The sequence below is a fragment of the Temnothorax curvispinosus genome, unplaced genomic scaffold (assembly GCF_003070985.1).
Source record: "Temnothorax curvispinosus isolate PA1 unplaced genomic scaffold, ASM307098v1 QBEX01006738.1, whole genome shotgun sequence".
Classification (NCBI taxonomy): domain Eukaryota; kingdom Metazoa; phylum Arthropoda; class Insecta; order Hymenoptera; family Formicidae; genus Temnothorax; species Temnothorax curvispinosus.
This window is the reverse complement of record NW_020216518.1, coordinates 156319-177392: the sequence shown is the minus strand read 5'-3', so window position 1 is coordinate 177392 and position 21074 is coordinate 156319. Positions and strand designations below refer to the sequence as shown.

At 40.0% G+C, this 21074-nt stretch overlaps 1 protein-coding gene across 2 annotated transcripts in view; it reads left to right on the top strand.

Moving 5' to 3' along the window:
- Nucleotides 1-21074, top strand: part of LOC112456317 — a 220328-nt gene that overhangs the window by 86334 nt on the left and 112920 nt on the right. For both annotated transcript variants that reach the window (XM_025018773.1, XM_025018772.1), the window contains exons 3-4: nt 12399-12560; nt 14712-14895. In XM_025018773.1, coding sequence (XP_024874541.1) covers nt 12399-12560; nt 14712-14895 — 346 coding nt within the window. The remainder of the gene's footprint in view (nt 1-12398; nt 12561-14711; nt 14896-21074) is intronic.

Here is a 21074-nt window from a genome sequence, read left to right as displayed (position 1 = left end):
ACACACACACACACACACACACACACACACACACACACACACACACACATATATACTCTCTTTCTCTCCCTTTCTTATCCTTCGCATCCTTTCACCCATCCAATCCTATCGCTGCATGTGCACCCTGTGACACGAGAACGTTCCCTAACGAGCAGAATCCAAGGCTATCGATCTAGTAACGCAATGCAGAGAGTACGACTCGGTACTTTCAACGGCGCAGGAAGCAATCCCGAATCTCCTGTGAATATACGCTTCGCCTACTTCGTTGCGAAGTGTTGATTTCGACTGCCGAGAGCGATCGGAAGTCCTTGGAAATATTCAGAGACTAACTAATCCCGGTTTGCGATTTGCTTTCCCGATGCAACCCCAGAAATTAAACCTGACACGCAACTGTTAATCTATCTCTGACAATTTTAGTTTAAATCGAATTCCAGACGGGAAGGGAAAACTTTCGCGTATACAGATCCTTGCGAGTAAATCCTTTTTACTTTAGCACGGTTGCGTTTACACGAACGTAAATTAATGTTGCTTTCTCAAGGAAGCATTACCACGGAAATCGAGAGCTGTCGCGTGAATTAAAAGTTTCGAGATCACAGCGACTCATTTCCTTTAACGTTCTCCTCAAAGATTCTTCGCCAAGTGTGCTCTCCGCGTTACACAAATAACGCCCTTGAATCTGAAAATGGGAAACATTTACGTAGCGTAAGTTAAAACGCCGGTGAAAGCAATGCGACGTAATGGAAATTGCTTGCTTCGGAATAAAGTAGCGCAAACAACTTTACGCTTTACGAAAGTTTTTTCAACCGCGTTATCCTTCTGTCCCCGCTGAATCGCGTGTCGCGCTTCGCGCGGTGACACGACACGAAGCGATACGCGTACTTACATTCTCGGATAAAAGTGAGTTTTTACATTCTGCATTTTTTTAACGAGCTCGCTGATAGCTGTAGAAATTCCGTTGTGCGAGAGATTACATAGTTGCTAACAATAACACGTTCGCGCCGTGATAGTTTACTGCAGCATTTACTTTCTCACAGTAAAATAATTGCCACGTCGCGCGTCGTAAAATCAGATACACTTCTCGAGCTGTATTTGTATTTGTGATGTCTATAACACTTGCCTATAACACTGGCGTTTAACTGATGCATACAAATAAAATACAGCGCGTATCTAGTTAGCGTTATTTCGATTTTACGGACCTATCAATGAAAGTTTAATGCAACTCTTCATGGATTCATATAACTATAACATAAATTCTGCTTCTGTTGGTTATGAATTTATCTCGGTTTACGTGTAGGTACTCCGCATCCTCCAACTCTGCCAAACATCGAAATATTCCTGTTTATAAATGCACATTTTCCTTCATTCAATTGAATGTTATTTTATCAGTTTCTGCATACTTTATTATACCTATATATTAATTAGAACGCATGCCAGATTTTCAAAGTATTTTATATTATAATATTGCATGTAAAACATCGTGGAAATGTTCAAAGTTCAACATTCAGTGTTGCCAAAGTCTACCTTTTACACTGATAATCGACATCCAGAACCTTCGTTTAGTTAGAATGCCTCAAATAAAAGTTTGGATACTTTTCAAATTAGTTTAGAATCTATGCAATTTATAATATAAATATTATTATTATTATCTATAATATGAATAATAGTAAAATAAAAATCCTTAGTGATTAGCCTAAAACATATGACAGATCAATCAAAAATTGCTTAAATAGTATCTAAATGTGAGAAAGTCCAGATTAGAGAAATTCTAAGTTAAATAGTGATCATTTATATTTTCGAACACGCATTTACGCGTAAACGGTTAAAATACGGCGCGCATTGTTGCGCGAATGACCTCCAGTTTGCAGCTCTTCTACTGGTATATTTGCTACTTCCTGAGGGCATAGACCAGAGTTTTTGCCTTGGTGCATTAGGAACGCGATATTTCAAGCCCTGGACCCAACATTGGCCCCGTCTCCTCACCCGCGTGCTTCGCACACGGACTTGCGAAGACACACATATGCCCCACACGCACACACACACATACAGTATCCCTTTTCCCTAGTCCCCGTAAAACCACCGCGGGCGGTTCTGTCTGGTTGGCTCTGGTTTAAAAACAATCGCTATAACCGCGATCCCCGGGCGGTTTTAGCGGGTGAAACAACGCCGAACGCTGACCCGCAGAGCGGCGGAAGAACTTTTCGCTGACTTGAGCCGGCTCGAGTTCCTCCCGTGAGAGAAGATTTCGCATTTAATGGCGTTTTGTAGCACGGAGACCTACTCGTCGTTTCGATTATCCTGTTGTTATATCGGAAAAAAAACTACCTACGTTATTTTTTTCTTACAACGATATTTTTACGTTTCCCGTACTATAATCGATCGATAAATTTTTAAACATTGAAGAAAACGGCAGTATCTTTGAAATGACAGATTCCTGTAGTTACATTTCCACGCTTATAAGCAGCATTGAAAGATATTCTTCTCTCATAGACATACCGATGGGAAAGAAAGAGTCCCTGACGATAAGGCATACAATTCATACTCTTTTAATACAATTTTATAATATTTCTTTGCGCATAAAGTTTATTTCAACCACCTGTGAGTCACGATTGTCATATGAAACATAATAGATGGAAATTTATTGTTTCTCTTAGGGTTACAATCACAGCTTATGCTCTCTAATATGTACATAAAAGATCTAAACTTATTTTCATGTTTCTTTTTCATACATTGGACGTAATAATGTAATCATTAGATAATCATCAAAAGAATCGCAATTTAACTGGAGCTAGGAGTTTTATTTCTCTTTAAATCTATCTGGTGTGTGTTATCTTATATCTCGATTGCAAGAAAAGTTAGGATACCATTTTTTAAAGCTAAGATATCAACAATACAAAAGCTAAATCTAATTTTTGCCAACTGAATAAACTAGTCGCTCCAATTTTCAATAAAGAATGGTCTATCACGAACTACGTTGACTGAAAAGTTTTCGATAGAGTTTTTCAAAGGTATCAGCCACATTCAATTGACCGGATCTCTGCTCCATAGTCGCGACCATTTTCGCAAGTATTTATCGCCGCTCCTTCCGGTTCCAGATGATGCATCGATATCCGCAAGCACCGTGGCACGCACATTTACGGATGCTGCGGTCCATCGAATTTCCTGCGTTGCGGCATATTTTATGACATCGATGTATATTCCATTAATCATCTTATAAAAAAGGATATTAATATTTTCGATCTCAGTTGCGAGTTCTTGGCGAGAGTAGTTAATGTAATATTCGTGCGCAATCTTAGATCATTATGACGCGTCGTTATTAAGTCCCAGGGTCCTATTTCGGCACGTACACAGCCACGAGCTATACATACATTAACAATGTAACACAAGTCCGCTGTAAATCTCAGTTTAATCGTCGCAGTTACGTACACTCTGCGGCAATAACTGTAACCGTCAACTCAGCTCGTCGTTTTCGACAACGACAAACTGGTGCGACCTTTCTAAATGCTTAACTCGCGCACGAAAGAGCTCGGTCGTGCTAGGGAGCTACCAATGCCCGGTTCAGCGCTTACGAGTGAATTTATAGACGGGGGTTGCATCGACGCGACGGTCGGCCCTCCGTTTCCAACACTAAAGCCGCATTCGTATTTATAACCGGCGCCGAGAGCACACCGAGCAAAGCGAACAATCCCCCAAAAACGTTTAATGCCACGGCTAAGCAGCAGAAATTTCACCGATACCTCGCCGTCGCGCGGTATATTTTTTTGCTTCTTTCGCCCACAACACGCTCGCGATCGCAGCTGAAAGCTTGCATCCGGCGGAAACTATAACGTGGTATTGCGAACGCGGACGTAGGATTATCGCCGTACTTATATGAAAGTCCACTCGAGCGCGTCCGATGTGCACGCACGTGTTTCGAAAGTTGCTGGAAATGTGCGAATTAGCTATGCGGAAATGACGAGTTTTTAAGTGCAGAGAGGAAGAGAGAGAAGTATCGTTCCGCGCAGGGAACAATGCAGCGTCTGCACCGACGCAGATTTAATTTCTGCTTGGTCGGCTCTTTTTTTTCTGATTCGGCGTAAGTACGCGGGTAGTATAGTCCCGTATTTTTATTTCTAGACATCGCCAGACGCGCGATATTCAAGGTACGTCTATTACCGTTGTTTTTCTCCTCTACAAAAGAGGGAAACCAGACTACAAAAATATGGAGCTTCACGTTTATTTGTATTACGTTGAATTGGGCTTGCTGGGAGGCAGCATAAATGAATTGAAACAACCCGAGGCAGACGAATTTGTCAACAAAACTCGTCGTCTCGTGAATGGAAAAGTTGAATGAAAACTTCTCACGGGGCGCAACTTCGGATTAAACGAACCGCGCTTGCGGCGAACAACAAGCCTCGGGTTAACCAAGCCTCAGACTATCAAAGTTCTATCGTTTTTGCATATCGGATTCATGCAAATACACCATACGCCAAATCTTTCCGCATCTTGAAACGTCTTACAGAAAACACTCGCGATCGATAAATGCAAGACATTTCAGAGAGCTGCCGTCTAACTCTTTTCATTTATGGACTTGTTTAAACAATTTGTTATGCTTATTTTCGCGATATAGTATGACAATCTATATTAACGTTTGTTTATAATCTTACAGCAATTTTACAAGTTTATAACATTAAGCCTTTGATACTTCTACCGTACTAAATTCGGCGATACAGCGAGGTATCCTCGAGGTAAATGCACGGATCTTTGGATTGTAAGTGGCACGCTCGAATTGAAATCGGCTTTACGTTTCTACGGATGTTCGGCATTAAGCCAAAGCCGATTATGATAACTCGTCTATCTCATCCGTGATAGCTATAAGGGGTTGACTGTTCGCGCTGAAGGAAGCTCTGCTTCTCCCCGATCGTGATGCAAATTGGCCCGTGCTCGGTAACCCCTGTTGACCGCAGCCGATTAACGAGCACTCGCGAATCGTTAACTAAGATCCGATACGACAAATTAACGTGAACAGTAAATCTGTGATACGACAAAATTAACGTGATCAATATATCTGTGATACATCAAGTGCTATAAATGAATAATATACGGAAATGAACATAACGTATATAATATCACGTTGCGTGAAGAAACGTGCTTTTTTGAAACATAGAAATCTTTTTATATCAGAAATAAAATAAAACAAAAAATAAGTGTGTAAAAGATATAACATAACGAATAACGGAAAATTAAGAAATTAATATTTTTGAAACACGATTGAGAGTGCAGATGTTCCGATTTGCCAGGAAAAATTTTCTCCAAAAAGTATATTAGCCGTTTATCGATTTCATAATGCGCTTAAGCGATTACGATATTAATCACTCGAGTAGTCTGTTAGATGCCGGGATCAGATATGTATACATATAGCAGAACTCCGACATTACTACTATGAAAATAGATCGACGTTAATAGCGGCACTAGCAAGCTTCGCAATTTCTCCAACAATATATTGCATAGTTCTGAAATTGCATAGTTCTAAAACCAAATGATATTCTACGTTGTAGATGATATCCTATCTTTCCCCCCACGTTGTGAAGTTTTTTTATTATATTTAAAAATGGCTGGATTCTGCAATGTATTCTATTTTACTTATTGTTAGTTGTTAAAATTTTGCGTCAAACTCTCGCGTTTATTTCAGATTAACGCCAGTAGTGTTAGAGCGAACAGCAGCCCCAGCACACACTCCATTTTTACTCAATTTACTTGCTAGGTTTGTCAAAATTAGTCGAGCGTAAAAATGTTACGATTGTCGGACTAGGAAAATGGTTTTTGTGGAATTCAATACAACGTGTACCTACGTAGTTACGTACGCGTGCACGTCGACGCATATGCATGTCCCTGTTTGTATACGCATTATACATATTTATAGGGAACAAAACGATATAAACGCGGGAGAAAAGGGGGAAGGGTGGCAAGTGCGAAGCCAATTAAAGTGCAAATGCATGGAGATGCGGGTGGAATGCCAAGCAGCTGACCGGGAAACTATAAAACCAAAACTCAACGAGGCTAGTCAACATCCATCATATCAACACATTGAATTTGTCAAAAGAAAGCAGAAAAATAAAATGGGAAAAAGAAATAACAAAAGCAAACAATAAAAAATAGTGAAGTGAATAAAATTAATGTAGAAAATTTTATATACATATATGCATAGGCAGTTTAAACATTACATGCATCCGCGCGTAATATAATACGTAATATAATACGTTTGAATGGATGGAATCGAGAGCGGAAAAAATACACCTGAAATTGGGAATTATTGTAAAAATAATCAAACGTAGGTCCGTATAAACGAAACTTATAACGATTGCGTTGAATTACGATTTTACAATATTTTTTGGGTAGCTGCATTCAAAAAGCTGTTGATATGAAACATTTTAAGCTCTTAATTTAGCGTCCTATTTCCAACGTGAAAATGTATTAAATCATATTCTACAGAGAATACATTAATACACTCTTGATTTCCGACGATGGGAAATAGAATTTATTAAAAAGTCAATCGGTGCGCGCGGACGTGAAAAGAACACGGCAGTTTCGAAATTATGCAGCAGCAACGACCGGGGCACGGCTGGTACGACCTGTTTCAGCCAGATATTAAGGTTAATAAATGAAACATAACAGGATTTCCACACGCCAGTTGCACATGGCGGAAGTTGCAGCGTAGCCAGCCACGCTTTTGCTTTGCAGGGAATTCAAGCGCTCTCCGCTAGTTGAGAATCGATCAGCGCAAAGTCGTTTCATATGAAACTGGTAGAAGCCCGCATTATTGGAAATCAGCTTACCACGTGGCACCGACTGCAAAGTAACAAATTATCGTATATGACACTTGCCATTGTCGATTCAATATCTAGCAAGCAGAATCTGATCCGTTAAACTGCAAAACGTTCAAAGACACATTTCCGTCAATATCAGCAATAAATTCGATCCGATCGACTATCGGAGCTTGTAATTTACAAATGCTATTTATTATACTGCATTAATCCTTTTACATCCAATATTCTGAATAAATCTCTTTTATATTTCTAACATGCAAACATATTTTTAATGTTAATATTGTTTCTTTATAATATAAGGATTTATTCGGAGCTATAATTTAAATTCTTTAACAGAATTTGCGATTTTAAAGTGGAAAGATAAATAACATAAATGTGAACTTGTGAAATATATCTCTGAACAAAAAAGAAATTGATTCGCGAAGAATTAAATATTTCAGAGCGTGATCACAGGTCTATGATAGAGTAGCTTTAACTGTAATAATTTTAATATGTTTTAAAATCTTTGTATTCTCTCGTGAAATTTTAAAAATTATCGTAAATTTCTCTTGATAAAGATTTCACGCAGTGTCATAATATTTCGTTTCAGTCGATCGAAAGTTGAGTGTGAAAAAGATATGATAAACATCTACTAGTTCTCGTAAATCGGCGTATGCAATAAATCTGGATGAAATGCTAAAGCTCGTTCTTCCGCCTTAAGTCGAGCGAAGCAGAATCGCACTACGCTGAACGTGACCAAAGGAAAGAATACGATAGCCCATTCCTTTAAAGCTCGAAACTATAGTATAGGATTACGGTTATGGTGTGCTCTCGCGGAAACCTGTTCGATATCGCGGAATAACGAGCACATGGGTTCGAAAGTGTTATTGAGGTTACATAGCTCACAGTCATTGAGAATCTAATGCGTTATTGTGGCAAACTGTGGTAGAAATTGATATTCCAAATAAAAACGATACCAAAAAATTTGATTTTTTATAAAGATGTATATGCAGCACATTTTCAAAATTACCAATAAAATTCATAATAATAAAATATAAATTTGGTTCAAAATAGTTCTTCTTGAAACATTCTGTGCTTCGAACCGTGTTCTGTTCGAGTAAATTTATCTGTTAAACACACAATGACGACTTCGTAAACATTGCGAAATTTATGCTTCAAATTCCTGGCTTGCATGCGAATTATACCGTTATCGCCGAGTTTCGGCCGAGCAGTTTCTGTCAAGTGACAGAAGATAATGAACGACCTTTGAGGGACCACATCCTCTGTTCCGTCTATTATCATGGTAATACCGTCAGCTTTCGCCCTACCGTGAGCAGCTGTGCGAAAGGGCTCTTCGGACACAGCAACGGGTGCGTTTAAACGAAAATTATTAGATACCTGCGACGGCCGACCACATACGGTAGACTGCGGAGACGACCATTACGGCAGGTCGGTCCGCGGAGTCGGATGCATCCCCCGATCTACGTGGCGGGCTGATCGGATCGGTGGAATCGAGCAGCGTCGACTTCATTAGAATTTAACGCCGTGTAAAGTGAGCACTAAGTGGATCTCTTCGTTCGGCTGTCATCCGCTGCACCTGCAACCACGATTTTCCGTGGGTTACCCTAATTGCATTCGCGACACCTCACATTTTTGGCGTGTCCCCGATCTCTCTGGCTGTGTGTCACCCGTTTTTCAAGCAAACTCTGTTTCTGAATTTTTTATTTTTTTACGAAAGGTCTGAGGTCTGAGCTGTTCGAAAAATAGGACTTCAAATTTAGCGCAATAAGTATTCCGAGTTCATATCGTACATACTTGTCTTTATTTTTTTTTTTTTTTTTGCGGATTTATAATTATTGTCGCCACAGATTTGTCTAATTTAGAAAACTTAAACTAGATAAAGAGCATGTTATTGAATCACAGCGAGTATAGCTAACATAATATAATTAGCCTATATACTATTGTGACGTATATGTATAATTATATCGCATTATAATAAATTATAAGTGATTGACATTATATCTACTGGTGATTGCATCTACTTTATTAATCATTCCGTAATATTCCAAGTTTACGAGAAACGCTAATCTATATCTAATAAACATACTGTGGGTGGACGGTACCGTGTATCATGTAATCGCTTATTATTGGTTGCATAGCTTGCTAATCGGAACCACATCGGTTATAAGATAACTTTATCACGTGCATAACATGATTTACGTGTACACAGTATCATCTACGCCCGAAGCGAATATACGCAAGTTTAACACGAAGATGGTATCACTTATATTCGCGCGTGTTTTTCCGCGTCACTGAAGCCTGTTTATTAGTACAAAAAATACTCCCGTTTTACATATTTATTAGTAGAGTAAAATTAATTTTTGCTTTGGTGAATCGAAGTATATAATTTTTTTGCTACAATTCATAATTTAATGAAAAATAACGCGATAGAAATATAACTAACACGTGAAGCCACGTATGAATAATACACTGATTATAACATTGGAAAAATAATTGCTTTTCCCTGCGGATAGCTCACGAAAAAGCTCATAAAATAATATTGAGTTGAGAGTGGCTATCCAGTGGCTATCTGTAATAATATCCATTTAATAGCCGTCAGCCTCTGAATAATCGAACAGAAAGCGCAGCATCCGTGAGTGAACGCTATGGCAACAGTAGGATATCCCAGAGGATCTGGAGAGAGGAAAACTGAGAGAGCGCCACAAAAGCCCACCCGAAGACGTCTTTGTTTACTCCAGGCTATCTCCGTTCGCGTTTTCGTCTTTTCTCCGATTCCCCTCGCGCTCACTTTCGGTTCCTTCTTGCGGCGCGTCTCCGCTCCTTCACTATCCGAGTATCGCCAGTCCTTATCCCCTCGAATCGCCTTGCAGTCCTGGCAAGAGTCCTTTTATCTCGACGATATCACGCTCATCCCCCTCACTCCACCCGTTTAAACAAACTTCTCTGTAATCGAACCTGAATTGATGGATTAAAAATCCAATTGCGAATATCTCTTTTCCTCTCTTAATTCTTCCATTTTCTTTCGTCATCATCTAACATCTGTTTTATGTCTCACTCAGTGCGCCGTAAAATTCCTTCAAATTCTTGCGACATCTTGCGAGAGACGCGCACCGCTAGTTGATATCCGCGACTGGGAAGAATCATGTAAAACGAGCGTTTTTCCAGAATACGTTTCCACCATTGCAGCATCGACGCTCACAATGCGATATCTATAGTGGTAGAAGTAAAAGCAGCAACAGCAGCAGTAGCAATGGCAGCTGCAGCAGCAGCAATAAAGCTTGCTTTATTTTTACTATCCCTCCAGCCAAGTACCGCCCCGTATTTCCTCGGGATATTGACATATCGGGGGTGCCGGGGCTTCTCCTCTTAACGCCCTTTTTACACTGGCTCGGAATTTATGTCTTCTTCCTCCTCTTTTCGTTCCGCCCTCCACTCTCTTCACCCAGCCATCCTCATCTTCTCCGCCTCTCCATCTCGTTCTCCATCGCGCTCTCCTCTATCTTCCTCGTCTTGCTGCTCGTCGACGGAATGACGGGTTCTCCTCTCGCACGCATTTTTCGATTCTCGTCCTCTTCTCGCGTTTCTCGGACAATCAATCATGTACGCGTATCTCCGCGTTCGCAGAATCAACCAAAAATCTCTATTAGTAGCCGCACCCTCCTCGATTCTGCCGATCATTCGGCAGTAGAATGACGCAATTATTACTGGCAACGATCCATTCATCGAGCACTTTTTCAGCAAACGTTATTTGGATGTAAAGTCACGGATTAGGAATCCTGAGAAATGGATGATACCGAATTTTTTGAGCGGCAATTAATTCGAGAAGGGATAGAAATATGTAATCCCGAACGTAATATAAGAAGCCCGCGACGCTTACTTACCACTTGCCTACGTAAAAATCTGATTGTTGCCTTTATTGATATTTTATTTTACAAAAAGTGTTGTGTTTAAAGCCTTCTTTCGTTCTTTTCGCGATTATCGAAATTGATTTTAAAAGTACAAGTAGAAAATATTTCGTACTATATCACGATGCAAGATTGATCAGGCAAAACACGCAACGACATCTCTTCTATCCCGAAGCGAGGTGTTAAAGACTTTTGCCAAGGTCGAATTCCGCAGAGTCAGCTAACAAGACGTTCACTAACTTTTTGCGCAATCGGGCGAGAAGTTTTCTCTTCTCTCTCTCCGTGGAATACCGCATGCAGTTCGGAGGACAGAGGGGACCTTTATACTATATTAATAACCGTGTTTTTGCCGGTTTATCGAGCATGTTCGGAACATCGCCGCGAATGAGAGGCATGATAAAAACGCGAAAGCGCCGCGAGCGCAAGCCGGTCAGTGAACGCGGAAAAACAATGAACAACCGTTCGTCAAGGGGGTTGTATCCTTGCTTCCTTGCCCTTTGCCTTCCCTCTCCCCTCTCGCTCTCTCATTTTTCATTGCATTTCTATTTATTAGTGCCATGGGACATATGGCTGCGTAAAGGTGCGTTGTAAAAAAAAAAAAAAGAGAGCGTCCTGCAGCCGCTACGAGAGGAATGTGAGGGATGAGAGAATGAGAGAAGCGCGAAAGAGCCACGAACACGGCGGCGAAAAACGCAATATCGTGCCGGGAATGTCAAGCAGAATGAAAGCAGATCGAGTGGACGTTCAAAATCGTCCGACAAAGCTCGCGGACCGTTCACCCAGGATTGAGAGTCTTCCAGTATGTAGCTTCGATTGCTGAAAAGCACACGACTGTGTCTCGTTACGGGCATTCGGATTACGGCCGGAGGATTGCAGCTAGCGACCGTGGTCGATTATAGGTCAACTTTATTTGACATCGATGAACATATACAGTTACGACAGTTAAACGATTCGCTGACGCGCGGTGTATTTCGCTATTCTCATATTCTGTTATTTGCATATCGGGTATGTAATCCCGTCGTACACATTTCTAGGATCAATAAAGTGCTTGTGTGCCGATTAATCCCTATGCAACAGGAGTATCGGAGACATTATTGACAGTATATTGCCCGTTATCTTCATACAATATTTACCCATGTCGATCAAGATACAAATTCGATATTGGCGCACCAAATATAATTTTGCTCCGCTAATTTAAAAATAATAAAAAAATCTTAATTTTTATGCGTAATAATATTAATGAAAATTTCGTATCACCGCTAATTAAAATTCCTGCGCACCGATTAAAATGTTGGGATCAATAATTCATAAATTTTTAAATGGTATTATAAAAATCTCAAGCTACCGAAAGTTATCGGGAAAATTACATTTGCTTTAAATTTGCTTTATACTATAATTATTATTTTGCTTTAGTATAAAAATTCTATCTTTTACTTAACAAAATATTTTTACCGAGATATTACTATTTAAGGGTATAATTTCTACAAACACGTATCTTTTATAATTTTTATAAACATGTCTTACTTGCATACATATCTTTATTGCAAAATTTGATGCTATTTTTTATACATTTAATATGATCTTACATTAATCGGCTGTACTCGTATATTGCATAAAATGTGCGACGTACAGACCAAAATGTCCTCACGAACAGTTTTCTTCATAAAGGGATGTATCTTTTTTTTTCCAGGTCAAGTTGACCTCTGGACACAGAGCACCACCGGCTGCGCCTGCAGCTTTAACTCATCCAGCACTGATTGCGCTTGTTGCGTACCGTCGGGCGGCTGCAGCTGCGGCGCAGCTTCGCCCGATAGATGCGCTCAATGCGGCTTGGAGCAGCATTGCGCGAATAGTAAGTATCATTAAGTTAATCTTGACGTGAAGCAAAATTGAGTTTCTTGTTGAATAACGCTTGTTGTAACGTTTTACTACGAATGAAGATTTCTTCGTGTAACTACATTTGATGCAGACATTAATTAAAACTATTGCGACCAACTGGCGCATTATACACGGAAATAATTTTTTGTTATATTTTACCCTTAAATTCACTACAAACTTGGGACAACTTGGCAATCAAGGAATTTTTAAAATATACAGAAGACATTTTACAAACAACGTGATAAAAATTACCAAGCAGAAGAATTATTGAAATTTCCTAGATATATTTTAGTAAAATTAATAAAACATTTTATATTTTAATGTAATAGATATTAATATTTTTTTTATTATGGCAGATATTAATCAGAATGGCTCGCATAAAATTCTTGGTGATACATGTTGTCCCACAACTACCATGATTTCAGGGTAAATTTCGAGAGAAATTCTCTCCGTATACGTTTTAGGGAAAGAGATATATCTCTCGCGCACTTTAATATGCATGCATGTAAAGCGTATAAATGTAAAATTTATTAATCTTGTGAGCGGTAAACGAAAATTCTTTCTCACTGTCGCCTTGCACCGCTTTTTCTGTCCGCCGACGATTAACTAACTGACTATTTGGTCTCTCGCGGTGTCTCGGTCCTACGAGGAAATATAATTATGTCGTATCAAAAAGACATGGCCGATCTCTTTGAGTCTGTGCCGACGTTAGAAACAAGATTCGCGCCATTAACCCACTTGCCTCGTGCTGCTTCTCGTTTGCAGCCGCTCGTGTCGTGCGAACAAGTGGAAATTAAAGCGCTTGCCGCGGCAAGTGAGTCCCTTTGGAAGCGGCCCACGGGACGGCGCGGTGCGGAGAAAACGGGGAGGCGTGATTCAAAAGAAACGGGGAAGCGAAAGAGAACGGGAACGTTTATAAGAGGATGAGCGCTCAAAAGACTCGGCAAATGCGCTCAAAAGACACTAAGATATCTGAGGAAAAGAAGGCGAACGAACGTTTGCGGGCTCGCTTTGCACGATAGAATAAATCGGTATCGAAGAAATTACTTCTGCGTGCCGTCCATTCGACCTTTCTTTCTTATAACTAATCACTCTTGACGAAGTTCTTATGCTCCATCCATCTAACCTTTCTTTGCGCTAATTACTTGGGGCGATATTGCCTTCGTGTTCCATCCATCAAATTCTTCTCTCCTCGGATTTCTTTTAACATCACAGCCATCACAGGATATATATACGTGTACATGAGCGCGTAGGTAGATTTCGTAGAGTTAAAAGGGTTCACAAAAAAAGGGTTATCTTTTTGGCGCAAGCTTGTAGGATTATTTATATTGTAAATACAAATTTTTTAACGAATATAAAAATCGATGTTTTTGATATATCTTAACAAGATTAAATATTTCTATGTAATAAAAATTGGATTTTTTTAAAATTTGGATTTTTTATTAGATTTTTTATTTTTAAAGAACTAAAATTATGCACGATAAAAGAATAGTTTATAAGAAGTCATAATAAATCTAAAATTTTTAGTAAGATTTACGTTTCTTTAATGTAAATTTTGGACTTATTTTATTTAAGATAATCAAAAAACAACAATATTAATGGCTTCTTGTCAAAAGGAAATAATTTCCATGAAATATAATGCTATACGGTTTAGGTTTAGAAGATAGATATTCGCATCATAATCACGGAACATTCTGCACAACATCCTACGGGAAGCAATTAAGAATCAAATTACACACTATGGCAGATTGCCTCATAATATTGCGCCAAGCTGTCGCGACTCGTCGTCGCCCAAACAACACGGCTGCACAGAGACGCGCCAATGAAACTGTACAAGCAAGAAAAATCGTTATTAGCCGCACTTCATTTTTCTTTGCGCCTCTCCGTTGCCATATCTCTCGCACGGTCAGGTTTTCGCGCAAGACCGTAAAAATTCGATATCGTAAAATAAAAACAAAATTAAAATGTAATTATATTGTATACGATATTCATATTTCCTAAAATTAAGAAGTGAAGAATTATAAAGAATATATGTATCGGTTACGCAGTATTAATTCACGTATGACGCGCACCGCATCGCTATTCGATTGTATTTTTATACAAGCATCGTTTTGTTCCGTTTCAGTGTGCAACATAACATTGGACAGCAGGCAGCTGTTCAGCAAATCGGATCGTGGCTTCGGGCAAATAAAGTCGCCGTATCTTCAAGGGCCCTCGAGGTGTACATACAGATTCGTGCCGGATACCGGGCAGCGGGTCGAGCTGCAGATATATCGACTGGTTTCCATCGGCCGACACAACGGCACCGCGTAAGTAGCTTTTCGGTGACGCCTTTCTTTCCATCCGCTCGTATCGCTTAACGGCACCCTTTCGCGCCCCCGTGCTTCTTTATTGCCGCGACCGTAAACTTTATGGGAAAATATTCCCGGCGCCTATATATGACTTCCGCCCGACACATGCGTCTGTAAACTTACGCCACCTCACCTTGAGCCCAAGTAATTTTGAATACATAATAAAGCATATGGGCACTAAGAAAATGGCCTAGAATCTACTTGGATATTTTATGTTATTTAAGAGGCACTTTCCGATAGATTTGAAGTTCTTTTTTCTTATGATGATAAATCGCATATATACATATGTATGTTAAAAAACGTAGAATATTCTCTCAAAGACTCTCTAAAAATATTTTAAACACGTTTATCGGTCAGTAACTTGCAACTTTTTCGTTGCACAAAGTAACCACCGTTCGTGAAACCTTCGTCCCCACTTTTCTCGCTCGTGTAAGTAGTTGAAGAGCGGACAGCGTGGACCGATATGATTGAAAATCGCTCTCGTCGATGGTCGTTTCAATTTATCATACTTCCGCTCTTACGAGACGATAGCTCGGCTCTCAAGCCCCTCTCGACTATGGATTGAAGGAGGAGCTGAGAAGTCGGGAGTAATGCCGGCGGAACTACGAAGAACCGGGGAGGGTTGGGGGAGAAAAATTACTGTTTTCAGAAAGCCCTCCGGCATCCCTGACCCCCGCCACACACGAACTCGTCCACTCCGACCACGTTCATGGGCAAACTTCGTGGCGGGTGGAAAAGGCCTTCGACAAGCCCCTGGAAAAGTTCTTACAATTTTTCGACAGGCTCTTCACTCCAACCCCCGCGCTCTCGGGCTCCAGTGTGCCACGACGACGAAGTCGGGGGAGCTTACGACGCGCCGAGCATCATATGAGCTTACTCTAGTGGCTTCTGTTCCCGTTCCGGAATACGCAAAACGCGCGCGACCATATATATATATATATATATACAGAGCGGATGTGTGCTTACGATATGCACGAGTTATAGCGGCACGAACGAAAAATATACTCCCCCATACTCTCGTCATTGTTATCTTCCTTGAGAGAAACTACATTTCCGTTAAATTTTCAGCGGCAGTCCTGTCGTCATATCTGAAAATAACTTACGTCGAGCGATTGAATTTTGTAAATCAATTATTATTAATACTTGCATAAATATTCACCAACGTTGGACAGGATAATTATTTGACTCGCAGAAGTAATAATTTTATTAGTAATTATTTTTGGAAACACATAAGTATGTATATGTTATCGATTAAAGGAAATATTCAAGATTAATTTTTGACCGTAAAAAATTGTCGGTCTTCTTTACAGAAGTCTGGGTGAGCGCGATTAAACGATTTTAAATGTTTCTAAATTACTCGGTACGCGTAAAATACAAATTTGCATAATTTTCATGTATTACGCTTCCAAATAGTAAGACTCTAAACTATAATATCTACGCTAGAAGCTAAAAGCGCTGCGTTAAACGCATATAAAAGATGCAGGAGCCCACACTTTAAGTCCACTTGTTAGCGAGGAAACGGCTGGTAAGCTAGGGGTGAAAAATATCGTTACTCTTGCCTGCGCGGTCCAGATCGTTCGCGTTTTCTTTCGTTTTCCGTACACTGCGCTCTGAGAAACTGCAACGACCGGAAGAAACAGCGCCGCCCACACGAACCGTACCGCGCAAATCCTTCTACATGGAAAAATATTGGTACTTGATCGGCTTTATCGTAGAAAATCCTGCGAAATTTTAGTATTACTTCTGAGCGGAATCCTTGAGAAATTTTGCGGTCCATTTGCGACGCGCCTTAAGAATCGACGCGAGGAATGTCACGCGAAAGAGTAGAAAACAGTGAACTGAAAGTGTTCAAACAATCATTTGACAGATGAGCTTCAAATTTTATATCGCCATCTTTTTGTGTCATTGAACGTAAAATTGCAGCAGATTGATGTATTGACGAGTGATGTGCAGGAAAAATATATTCGCACGTGTTGAATCTATTAAAAATGTATGTTCGAGACGTGTATAGGTATAATATTGTACATAATTAAGATAATAACACGCGTTTAAACGAGTATTTTGTCGCAAAATTTTGGTCATTAAATTGTGTGTGCGCACTCTTTCGCGAGACATTCACGTTCAACATTTACGAATGAGATTGAAATAGCCGGTTTTCATAGTTTACGTAACGCATGACGCTGAATTAATATCACACCGGACCGTAGCATATAGGACGGAGTTGGTGGAAATATGACAAACGACACACGTTACATGCGCGGTCGTGTAATACGTGTGTAGTTCATGCTCGTTAAGTTATAATTAATGTAACTTTCCGAGCCCCATTATGTAGGATGCCATAACAGGTTCCTTGTCCTGTTCCGTATCACGTTCATCACATCCTTCAAAGAACAAATGGTTGATTACTGATTATGAAGAATTATTATTACAGAATGTCCCGTGTTTTAACAGCAAAACTGTGTGTCAGTGTATTTTGTGGATAAAAATAAGAAAAAATGTTTTGTAAACATACAATTATAAAATTTTTGCCAAATTCACAGTTTATACAGTTTCTTTTCGGAAAAGTAAAGGAATCAGATTTATTCTTTTTTCTTAATTATATCCCGAATTAATTAGACTTCTTATTAAATTGGATATCTGTTTGTGGCAGTCATCGCATTTTACAGATATTTATGCTTTGCACAAGTCGCTGTGCGTTTATATTGTTCCTTCGTCCTCTCGACAAATGCTGTCTCACGTACGCAAATCGTCTATCTTACCGCTGTCCCATACAGTCGGACCTTCCGGGGTCCTTCTCGAGCACTCATAGGAGCTTGATAATAGAACGTGAATTTCGAGAAATGGAACAAAGCACGGGCCACTCGGGTATCCCGTGTTCCAGACCGAAAACCGGAAGATGTAGGTGCTCCTAATCCCGAATGCCGAGCCATGGTCACCGCGATGTACGTGCACGTTCTCGATGAGACACAATTGGGTCAGGTCCTCGGCTGGACATGCACTTCATTCCGTGAATGTCCCTCGAATGACCCGCACGGTACGATTTCAAGTCCGATATTAAGTGACCGTTATAATGAGAAATATCCTCGAACGAAAATCGAATAAACGGCATCGAATAAGATCTCTTCTTCGCAAAGTTGCGCATTGTAACATTTGCATTCCGCTCTACGATATTATAGCTTGTAAGCGAAGCTATTATTTTAACATACTTTTAAGTAGATATAAGTAACGGATATATCGGCAATGTTATTATGTTTTCCTCTTTTAAATCAAAACAATACAATAATAGATCAACTAAAACCACGAAGCTGCAGGGAGCCTAGCGAATTTAAAAGCCCGTAGGCATAATTCTCTCCAGTTCTCGAGAATTGATTTGCGCGAAAATAACGCGCAGTACGCTAAAATCCGCAGAGATATCGCTTTTGGACGCACTCAAATTAACCGTGCGGAATTAATTTACGGGCTTTATTGAACAAATATCATACTTTCCCACTCGTAAACTTCCGACTGTGCGTATTCTCGAAAATTAGTTCGCATAATACAATTGACATGCAGACAATACATTCGCGTGTGTGGTCCGAGATCGCGCAAATTAAACATGGGATACGCCATCAATGTTCCAGAGATCATTCCCTCGCTGAATGCTTGTGCCATCTTTATAATTCTCTCATTTCAATAATATAAATGTATCTCTATATAACTATCTACTCACCCATAAAGTTAATTAATTCACAATAATGAATGGGGAATGTCCGTAAAGGAAATAATACTCTGTTCGAGAGAAACTGAATGAATCGAATATTCATTTGTGAAATTGAATGATTGAATGATCAAATAGAGGAGGATGGAGGGAGGATTAATTTAGATAGACGCGGATATATTTATTCAATCCACGGGAAGCCATATAGAGACGGCCCATAAAGTAATAAGCCAACTAATGAAAGTCCGATGTATGAAGAACTCGCCGTTTCGTCGAAAATCGTGTTCCCGCCAATCTGATGGACGATGAAAAATATGTGAAGTTAATTAAAAAATATCTCATGAATAACGCACGAATTATCCTGCATAAAGTAACTCGTTATGCGCGCTCATCCCTGCTTTCTCTCTTTCTCTCTCCCTCTCACTCTCGTGAGAGACGTTAACCTGCAGAATGCTGAAAAATTGCCTTTGCTGTAGCGACGGCGTACACACCGCCCGTAATTAATTCATCGCGATATCGCGCGAGAGGAGAACTCTCGCATTACCCATGAGGTATCCCGCGAATATTCCAGCTGGCTTGTTGACGGATGTGCATGCGACGCGCAGCCCAGGGAGAGAGAGAGAGAGAGCGTGGATTTTCGTTCGTCAGGCTGGAAAGTGCCGAGAAAAGCGCTTCTCCACACCCTCTCTCCTCACCATACAACCCACTCTTCCGCCCTCTCATCCTTATACTTCACTCTTCCGTCTTGTCGGCTCGCGTACATGCGGTCCGGAAAGGGTGTGAGCGACAAAATTACGTCGCTCAGCGGAATACTATTAAGTGAGGATAGCGGAATAGAATGAGTCCCGCGGGTGATGGATGACCTTAATTTCGCTATGATTACCGGCGGCTCGGGAATTTGTATGAAAATCGCTCGGGGCCGCTTCTTTCATATGATCCCCTTCTTCGCGCCTTCGATCACTCTCCCCCGACTTCTTCTTGCCGCTCCGCCTTCCCGCATCTCTCGTTCTTTCTTTCTTCCTACCGCAACTGCCGCCACCGCTTTCAGATTAATACCCCTTCGCTCTAATTTCGTGTCCCGCGGTAGACGTCTCCCCATAGAATCGTACACGCCTTTCAGAAATGAGAAATTACATCGATATTTAATGATGTAGATTAACAGTTCGGTTAGCAGCTTGTTAAAGCGTGACAGCGATCGAAGGATTAAAGGAAAAGAAAAGAAAGAAAGAAAGAAGAATACTTTCCGACAGGAAAATACTAGGAAAGGAAGATGAGATAAGCTTGTAAAGTCTGTTATCCGTAAAACTGACACTTTAATCAACACAGTTAATGATAATTAGTACATTTTTTAATTACTCCTAGGTGCTTAAAATGTAAAGAAACAAAAAAGAATTTTTATTTGGAAAATTGCCAATATATCTTTTGTAATTTTATATCACACAAAATACATAGAGAGATACTTATTATAAACTATGAACACTTGGAAAATGCAAGACGTGCTTTAACTGCGGCTTATTATCGTTATTATATTTGTATTATATATCCGACATTACGAAGACTATAAGCGCGAGAACGTTCGAGCGGCGAGATTAAGATAACTCCACGGTGCAAAACGCGATCCTTCGCCATTACCTTGTGTATTATATATAGTTTAAGTTTTTAGCATAGTTACATAATGCGCCATGAAGATAAATTTTCTTTCCGACTTTCGGAAAACAATGTTGAAGCGTTTTAATTTTCTCGCAAAACTTTCACGCGGAAAACATTGCAAAACTTTCATTTGTTAAAATGTGCATTTTCTCTCTCTCTCTCCTCTCTCTTACCCCTACGCTGCACGCATTTATTTAAAGCGAATATGGACGTGCGTGAGTTAACAGAATGATTTACACATATTAAAAGTACAGTTTAAAAAATTACTTGCAATTTATTTAGGATGCTATATGTATATAAAAGAAACATTGCGACATTGGAATATTAACTGTTAAAAAATATACTTTGTTTTATCCACCGTTGGAAATATTTGCAATAAATCCGCTTTTAATAATGAAAAAAGCTTTCAACCGAATGTAAGTATAGAATAGCAGTATCGATTTCGTCTCTCGTTTGTTTCATATATGCTTCTAAAAGGACCGTACCGCCGGCTGCCACCTCATATAACGATTATTCCCGTTCGAAGAGTTCATCTCCTTTTGCGGAAGCTGTAGCTCGACGAGTAGGGATATTATACTCGAGGGCTAAGGTTTAAGTAGCTTCATAAATTACGCTACTTTTACGGTAGGATCACCTAATCCGCGCCACAGGAGCAGTTTCGGCGAAAAGCGAACTTCTCCATTCAGCTTTAGAATTTATATCTCTTGACGTCTCAAACGCAAAGTGACATCGCGCGTTAGACGAAGTAAGTTTCACGTCGTAAAAAAGTATTAGAGTGATTTATCTAAAC